Source organism: Schistocerca americana, chromosome 11 (genome assembly GCF_021461395.2).
Source record: "Schistocerca americana isolate TAMUIC-IGC-003095 chromosome 11, iqSchAmer2.1, whole genome shotgun sequence".
Classification (NCBI taxonomy): Eukaryota; Metazoa; Arthropoda; class Insecta; order Orthoptera; family Acrididae; genus Schistocerca; species Schistocerca americana.
The window spans coordinates 90,093,691-90,103,482 of record NC_060129.1 but is presented as its reverse complement, the minus strand read 5'-3'; the positions used below and the strand labels follow the sequence as shown (position 1 = coordinate 90,103,482).

General features: G+C 44.0%; 1 protein-coding gene across 1 annotated transcript in view; it reads right to left on the bottom strand.

The window, feature by feature from the left end:
• Positions 1-2,153: 2,153 nt before the first annotated feature.
• Positions 2,154-9,792, bottom strand: part of LOC124553286 (ankyrin-2-like) — a 102,404-nt gene continuing 94,765 nt past the window's right edge. Inside the window, exon 5 of the mRNA XM_047127168.1 lies at positions 2,154-2,640. Within this exon, the coding sequence (XP_046983124.1) occupies positions 2,154-2,640 (487 nt within the window). The remainder of the gene's footprint in view (positions 2,641-9,792) is intronic.

Here is a 9,792-nt window from a genome sequence, read left to right as displayed (position 1 = left end):
AAAAATTGCAATGATGGGCTTTGTTGTTGTCTCAATATCAGTACGAGATTGTAAATCTTAAGACAGATCAACATGGTAATGCGGACGTACTTTCACGTCTTACGATGGACCCTGATACAGACTTCGACGCTTCTGCAGCATTTTGTTGTCACATCGATGGTCAGGATCTGAATTGCTTCAACCTTTGCCTCTGAACAACAGCAAAATTGCACAGGCCACGGAAGCTGATTCAGATTTGGAGATTCTGCTAAACTACATTCGCACAATTTTGCCTCGCTCATAGTATAGCATTAAGAAGTCCGTAGCACGACAATACTTTGCACGTCGGCATAGCCTCGCTATAAAGCGAGGGGTGATTCTTGTTCAGAATGATAGTGGACTGACACTGGGGGATGATTACGAAACAGCGCGTCGAGACTGTACTTGGGAGGGAATGGACAGCCAAATAGAACAGGGTCACGCATGTGGGGAAATTCGGTCCGCTCCACCATACAAATTCTCTTCTTGGCCGAAATCGCAATCACCATGGCAACGTGTGCACATAGATTTTGTGGGATCTTTTTGGTTGCTTGTGGTATACGCTTATAGCAACGATTTCTCACCTCCTATCGTTCGCATCCACAAGATGGACCATCGCTGGCGGACACTGCTCCACCTGCTCCACCATCCTCAATATCCGGCGTCGAAGTATGGACGCAGACGGTGGGCGCGAGGCGAGATCGTTCGTCGACTTGGTGCTTGCGTGTATCCCATTTCAGGCCCAGACGGATTGCAGCGCCGAGATCAGGATCAAATTCGCCACTGTAATGTGCACAGTGATACTTGTGTATCTCTTCGCCCAGATTCACAGATCCCGAGGACGCTGTGGCCACAACAGCTGTCAAAGGGTGTCGTCACGACACCACAGGACGACCCCGTGGAGACGGAGGCGTCGCCTCCTCCTCTCGTCCTACCCAAGGAGCTGGACCCGCCAACGCCGCAACAGCTTGCGGCTTCTCCATCTGGTTATGGGTCTCAGGAGTTGGATGCTTGCCCTTCTGTGCGTTTTCCGGGGGACGTTTGCACCTGAGCGCAGACCAAATGGCGGGCTACAACTGGAAGCCTGGCGTCCAATGCAGCCACAGTTTCCAGTCCACCGCTGCCTCCACACTCCTGCCTTCCCTCCCGGTGTCGCGCTCCTTATACGACGAAGGTCCGTCGTTTTGGGGGGAGGAATGTTATGGCGTAAAGTCGAGCGCCGGCACGCCGGTCGGGAACGATAGAGCAGACAGGGCTGTGAAGAAGACGTCACCCAATATCACGCTGACCGACCTCTATCTAGGACCACAACGCGACAGCTGCGGCCTTCAGGGGAAGAGAACATGAGCGCCACGCCCAACTTGTCGCGGCCACTTCTACAGCAGAGATTAGTCACATCAAGACCAGTGACTTAGGAATTGTTTATACTGAAGAGATTTCTTTCTTGCATGTCGCCCTTTGTTTGCAGCACTTCTGTGTTATTGTCAGAGTTAAGTAATGTCATTGATTCATTTCGTAATAAAACTCTTTATTACGATTTGCTAGAAGTATTGACTAGTGATCCGAGAAGGAGGTTTCCTAGGCCGGCGGTATTCGACGGCTTGACAGAATACAACAAAATTCAGTCTGGAATCGGAACTAATGTGTCGTAAGTACTGGTAATAACACCAATTTTTAACCGCAGACAGAAGTTGCTCGACTGTCAGCACATTAGGTACAGAAGTAAATTCAGTGAAAGATCTCAAATGAAGATGTATTTTAAGTACAGAGCTTATGTGTCGGCAATCTAGATATAAGGAAATTCATAAGAGTTTTATATAAATTCCACATAGCACCAAACATGCGTCTAAAAATTATTTTTCAGTAAGAAAATATTGTAGAAATCTGGTGTTCATTAGTAATAGAGAATTATTCGGTTTGTTTTGAACTTTCACCAAAAGGAGAGTCCCTCTTTGAACTTATGGTAGTCCATAAACACTCTTGGTGTTATGGTACCTGCGTCGTTGTATGTACTACGTACATTAGGGTGCAAACCAAGACTGGAGGATAAACTTTTCTGTATTCTTTATTTTATAAGTAACAAATATTACATAGAAGGCTTTTTTTATTTTACTCCAGAGTCGTTTGCACTATATTTAGCTTGATCGTAGGATGTCTACGAGCCGCTGGGGGTTGTTCCACTCGGCTAGCGCCAGCGGCGTGTCCCCACCGTTATTCCTGACTTCCCTGTCGGCCCCTGCCTCCAGTAGCGCAGTTGCCGCGTCTGCTTGTCCACGCCGTGCCGCATCGTGCAGTGGTGTGTTCCCACTGCTATCCCTGGCGTTGCAGTCGGCAGAGGATGCCGCCAGCAGCCGCACCACAGCCGCCTCGTTATTCCATGCAGCATGATGCAGAGGCGTGTTCCGCCAGCGGTCTCTGGCGTTGACATCAGCTCCTTTCTCCAGTAGAAGCCTCACCACCTCCACGTGTCCCCTGGCTGCTGCCCAGACCAGTGCGTTGTGCTGGTTCTCGTCCATCGCCTCCACGTCCGCCCCCTCTGTCAGCAACGCTCGCACATTGCTCACTGACCCCTCCTTAGCTGCCGCAATCAGCATCTTGCCCTTCTCTTCTCCAGAAAGATCCCTGCAACAAACGGAGAATACTTACAAATATCTCCAAACACGCACGTCTGAGGACGAAACACTATGGCAGAAGCAGAACTGTGATGAGTCCCTAAAAGTCAAGAAGGTTACCGCAATGCACTGGTGTCCAAAATTAAAGCTTCTAACTGCGATTTTTCGTCCTGTGCCCAATTCACGATGTAATCATGCAAACTGTCAACAGATGTCTGCACAACCGTGTTCTACATGGAAGTTAGCATTCCAGTCAACGGATAACCACGCCCACGACGAAGTCAGCGCAGCTAGCAATGGGTTAGTGTTTGCTGGGTACTTCCACATTCGCAATCGCTGTAGACACAGTCACAGATGGTGCAGTATAATACAGAGAAGACGCATCGCAGGCTCTCTGCAGTGGAGGGCCATTGGAAGAATGGGAGGAGGACAGTCACAACCTGATGTGGTCCGATGGCTTAATGTGAATCGCACTGTTGTTTCTCAGATGTGGCGACTGTTTGTAGAGACGGAAACTGTATCTCGAAGACGAGGGCAGACCACGTATGATACGAGAAAGGGAGAACCGTTATTTGGTTAAAAGGGCAACACGGTACTGCCTTACTACTGCACGGCAACTGGCACCTCACCTTGCAGGATGCAGTGGATGTGTTGTATCTAGGCAAACGTTATGCAGAAGATCTCACCAGAGTGCCACTTATTGTGAGGGGCCTGTTGTTTATGTACCTCTGACACTTCACAGAAAGAAATGTGTAGAGTGAAGTCGTCAACATCCCACCGAATGGCCGAACAGTGGGCAAATGTTATCTTCACACGTGAGTCCCAAAATGGTGTGGAGAGTGTTTCCCGACGGATTTTCATATGGAGGGAACGTGGAACAGAATTTCGTGACCCAAATATCGTGCAAAAGAGACTGAAATCAGGGAGGTTCTTTAATGGTATGCTCAGCGATTACGTGGACTACCTGAACACCTCTTCATGACATTGTATGGGTGAATTGGCAAGGCTTAACTCCTGTAAGGTATCGTGACGAGATCTTGGAACCTCATATGCCGTCGTTGCGAGGTGCTGTGGCCTACACTTCGTATTGATGGACGATAAAGGTACGCCTCATAGAGATCAGCTGATTGAAGGTTTCTTGGAAATTGAAGATATTGCACATCTGGGATGGTATGCTCGACCTCCCAATTTGAATCCCATAGAGTATGTCACGGATACACACCTCTACCAGAAAACTTCAGTGAGTTTGTTTTTACTCTGCACGGCAGAGTATACGAGAGGATGTAGAAAATCGTACATTCAAGGCTACAGCGAAGAGACAAAAGAGAAATACGAAACGTATTGTGGTCTCTATGACGCCAACCCATTCTCCCCATGAACAATGGAGAAGAAGTCATAACAACAATGATTGAAAATAGAAGACAGAAGTGGTAACACACTGTAGAAAGCATCAACATAACTCACAGTAGTCGGAATGTGGAGACTGCTCAAAAATTAGGTGGTATACCTACAGATACACCAGGCTTTGTTGGCAGTACAGGAAACCAAATAGCCTTCCAGTAGCTGAAAAACGGTAAAGCAAAACACAGACTGAAGAAAGGGCATGCGAGTAGACTAGAAGCTTTCCATAAAGAAAATAATGATACACTCGATCATACATTTACAATATCAGAACTGAAAGAAGCAGTCAAAAGTTTAAAGACTGGGAAGGCCGCATATTAAAAATGAACAGATGATACGTCTTGGTGTCGGCTCTAAATTGTGGCTGTTGGAGTTTATGAACTGCTGTTGGGCGAATGGATGAATTTGAAATCTGCAGACAGGCAAAAATAACTGCAATTCTTAAACCTGGTAAGGACCAAGACGATCCTAAGAGTTATCGGCCAATCTCTCTGTTGTGCACAACATACAAACTGTTTGATACTAAACAGATTCAATGAGCTGATTGAGGGCACCCTAATAAAAGAGCAAGCAGGATTTTGACCTGGTAAATCTTGTACCAGTCAAGCTCTCAGCCTAACCCACTATACTGGAGATGGGCTTGAGAAAAGACGAACTACAGGAATGGTGTTTATAGATTTTATGGAAGCAAATGATACCATCAGTCTCAGAAATCTCATTGCAAAAGTGCAAAAAACAACAAAAAGCCCTCAATTCACTTCTGTACTCAAATCAGTTCTATTTAATGGAAGGTATTTTGTTGAGTTCCAAGGTAACAAGAGCAGATGGTGACTACAAAAAGATGGGCCTCCCCAGGGCAGTGTTCTTGCCCCCAGGTTATTCAATATTTATACAAATGACCAGCCTATTAGTCCCTGGTCAAGATCTTTTATTTATGCTGATGATAGGGCAATAGCAGCTCAGGCATAAAACTACAAGGATATTGAGGAAATACTAGCTGAGAACCTGGAAAATCTTACCAACTATTACAAAGAAAACCAGTTGAAACCCAATCCAAGTAGGACCCAAACTTGCCTATTCTATCTTAACAACAGAGAGACGAAGCAAGAACTGAATGTTTGGTGGAATGACACAAGATTAAAACACTGTCCTCTCCCTGTGTACTTGGGAGTTACTCTTAATAGGACACTGTTATTCAAGAGGTATATTGAGAAGAGCAAGGCAGAAATACAATCACGGAATAGCTTACTTGGCAAGCTAACAACATCAAAATGTCGAGCTAATCCAAAAGTTTTACTCACCACCACAATGGCACTCTGTTTTAATATTTCTTAAATTTAAAGAACCTCTCTCACACCGGCCTGATTTAACTTCACTGATTAGGATAGTAAAAACATGCGTATATTAAGGGAATTTTCATTGACAAAGCAGGCTTATCACATTCACACAGTTCAATACTGTTCTGTCCTGATTAAATTAAGCTTAAATTCCGTAAGGCAGTGAAGCAATTTCGAAGTCTCGGTGCGACGAAAATTGTCAGTCGATCTCCTGGAAACATTTGTAATAATAATTATTTTTCGGTGATCACATGGGTAAAACCGGAGATCTGCTGGTAAGACCGTGTTAGCCTATTTATTTGAAGTAACTGGATATCTTGAGCATTCAAAACGGCAGGTTCGTCCAGTGTAAATCAGACGTTCCCCACTGATCCCGTGCAACACGGCGTAGTAAGCAGACACTGTCAATAATAATAATCCGTTAAATAATACTCAAAGACACTTACTTTAGTTTAGTTCATGTATTAAACTCCTTCCCATACAGAATCTCATCAAGATGGCGACTCGCTCAACAATACATACATATAGATCCTTCTTTTACGACTAATCGGCAAGAAGTCCCTTTTCTTTTCATAAGAGAAAACATAGATAGCAGAGAAGCTATTCCATGGAGTAAATGGACACTCCAAGGAATAATTGGGGTTGAAACTACTTTGCATTGATAATCGGTAAGATAAGAAGAGATATTTCGAGATATGTACTGAGTTATATAATTTATAAAATTTCTGAAAATATCATCGAGAGACCGCTGCAAGAGACATTACACTGTTACTCTGCTGCTGAGTTTGCAAGTCCTAACTTGGGAGCAATGATGCCACACAAACAAGCAGGACACTGTCCTGAACCAGATGTGTAGACATATTACTGGATGTCTTAAGCCAACAAGAGTAGAACACCTACAATCCTTGTCAGGAATTGCTCTGCCAAATGTCCGACGTTCAATACAGAGCAGAATTGAACGAACAAAACAGGTTCAAAATCAACGTCATCCGCTCCATGGGTACCAAATGTTACCTAAATGCCTTACGTCAAGAAGTAGTTTTCTCCACTCAACCCAACCACTCACAGGTTCACCAAAAACTTCTAGAAAAAGACTGTGGCAGGAACAACAAGAACATGCACACGATTCTGAGGAAGTGCTGCCATCAGGTGCGGAACTTGAGTGGGAGAGATGGAAAACCGTGAACAGGCTACGTTCAGGAATAGACAGATGTAACAGAAATCTGCACAAGTGGGGAATCAGTGAAAGTGCTTTGTGTCCATGTGGGAGCATCCAGACGATGTCCATTAGTAAACCACCCAAGAGCGTGCATGGCCCAAAACCTGATGACATGCACCGAAGTAGTGAGGGCATATGTGGACTACTGGAAGAATGACATGTGAAACAAAGACTGTATAAAATTTTATTATACTGTATATAGGTTTCCATGAATTTTATTTTATAAATTAGCATTGTAATATTGAAAATTTTATAGAGGACAAATTATTCTATAATGTGTGGATTTATTGTAAATTGTTTATAGTATGCATACGAAATATATGTAGTAGTGAGACGGGTTGCATCACTCAAGCATCCACCAACAATTCCATAAGACTTGCGAGTAGCTCTGAGGGAGAAATGGTGTTATTGCCTCCACATGAGATTGATGACATCATTCACAGCTTGCCTTGTCGATGTCCTTACCGCAATAACCATATCGTTGGTAAACTTTAAGTTTCATTTCTCAGTACTGCAATATGTTATCCTTCTACCCTGATTCTTCTGGTCGACTCTCTTAAACCTCACTCTACTCTTCATAATTACTAAATCGATGTTTACATCTGGGTACACCTTACATCCCAATATCTGATTTCGGAATCTCTGTCTCACTATGATGTAATCCAGCTGGAATCTTCCAGTGTCTCTGGGTCTTTTCCAAGCTTATTTTTTCCTCACATGTTTGCTGAACAGAGTATTTGTTATTACCATCTCAATTTCAATGCAGAAATCAATTAGACTTTCACCCCTCTCATCCCTATGCCAAGCCCATATACCCCATGACTCTTTCTTATTTTCTTTCCGCTGCAACTGCATTTCAGTTGCATACTTCCTCTCTTTTCTCATTTTGCTTGTGTCGTTACCATGTGTACCTGAACTATCGTTGTTGGCGTTCGTTTGATTTCGAATCTGGTGAGAAAAACTCTGCCATAGAGCTGTTCACAGTAGCCCACGCTCTCTCCTACTTCTTATACATAATGAATCCTACTCCCATTACAGCATTTTCTGCTGCTGTTGATTTTACCCCAATGTGTCTTATGACAAATCCTTAGCCTTCTTCTGTTTCACTCCAATGACCCCCCACCGTATCTAGAATGGGGCCTTTGCACTTCCGTTTTTAGACTCCCTAGCTTCCTAATTACGATCAAACTTCTGAATTCAAAGCTCCAAGTCGTAGAAGGTTAGCCCTTCGTAAATTATTCCGTCTCTTTTCCATTGTCACTTCGACCTTGGTAGTCGACTCCCAGAGATCCAAAAGGGTAACTTGTCCGGAATCTTTTCTCAATGCAGATTGTATCAAGACAGTTTCCCTGTTAACGACGTACGTCCTATGGATACACGTTATGTGGTTTTAATTTATTCGATTCCATTGCCTTCTGCATCCTCGCGTCATTGATCATTACTGACTCTTCACCCTTTTAAGGGCAGTTTCCCACCCCAAGGGAAAGGGAGTGCCATGAAGCTCTGTCGTTCCTCCACCCTATTTGACAAGGGCTTTGTCAGGAAAATGACGACTTCTTATGCTGGACGTCTTTGCTGACACTGCTGTTAATTTTCGTTCAGAGGTTAAGCAGTGCCTGTGCTGGAACCTGGGACACAGAAAATTTTGACCACTTGTCAATGGCGCACTCCTAAGCCATTGGTATATAAAAGCAGACACTGTCCCAACGTTTATTAGAGTAACGTATAGAAATGTGAAGTATGTCGTTCAAGAACTTTTTGAGATTTTGGTAACATTGTTAACAACGTCTTTTACTTTCGAAATAGTACAGCACCAAGAAGAAGCAGTGCGACATAAACGAAAGTTGGTAGGTGTGTTTCTAAATCTGGAATATTATGTATTTTCAAATTTCAATGCAGTTGCTCAAGAATGGCGATAGTAGCACCACTACGAGGAAGCCATTCACGCTTGCTTTAAAAACACGCTGTAACGGGCTTGAGCGTTAGTTACCTTTGAGTCTGGACGCAGTGAGTTGATGTAGGGCAAAAATGCCTTTTAGACGACAAAGACGCTGTTAATAACATCTCATAGAGACTAAGCGAAGTCTGTACTAGGGCTACGAGATTCTGGTTGTTCCTTCCGTGATGTAGAAATATTTCACAGTAATGTACCCACTATACATGCCTGATGGCAGCGGTGATTAGAAGAATATTCGGTCGCAAGAAGACTGGGTTGCACACGGCCACGTGGCACTACTGAGAGGGAAGACCATCCTGTTCTGCGTATTACTCTGGCGCATTGTAATACATCTCCAGCAGCAGTTTGAGCAGCAGTTGGCACCAAGTAACACAATGAACTCTTACAAATCGGTTACTTTAAAGACAGCTGCGAACCAGATACCCTGTAGCATGCGTTTCACTGATCCCAAACCACCAGCCTCGGTGCCAGTAATGGGCATGTTTTGATTAGGCCAGTTGGGGGCCTACAACCAGCCTTTCTGTGTGTTAACACAGTGGACCTGCACCTGGAGTTATGGTCTGTGGTGCTATTTCGTATGACAGCAGGAACATTCTCATGGTTATCCCACACACCTTGTCTGCTTCAATCTGGTGATTCGACGCATTCTACTGCCATTAACGAACAGGATTCCAGGGGTAGATTTTCAACAGGATAACGCTCGCTCACTTACCGCTCTTGTAACCCAACATGCTCTATAGAGTGTTGACAAGGCTCTGGGCATTCTCAATCATCAGGTCTGCTTCCAGTCGAGCAGATATGGGACATCATCATACAGTAACTCCAGCATCATTCACCAACAGCATTAACCGTCCCTGTACTGACCAACCAGCTGCATCAGGCATCGAACTCCACTATAAATACTGATATCTGATACTTGAGCAACACAATCCATACATGTTTGCATGCCTGCATTCGACCTTTTGGCAGTGCTCCAGCATTTCACGTGTCCAGTGGCTTATCTCGCACTTACATTAACTTGCGATCCTGCAATGTTAATCAGTTAAATATGTTACCCTGGCAAATCTATTCCCGACGTTTCACTGTTCTATATTAACAAATTTTCGGTTTTGTGATTCTTTTAAATCCGTGTATTTATAACTGTAAACTATTTTTGTTTAAAGCTGTTCTCGCTTTTAGTCTTCCAAAGCCTATATTTATGTAGGACCTCTTACTAGTCACCACAGACGTCTGATGCCGAAGAAAAAA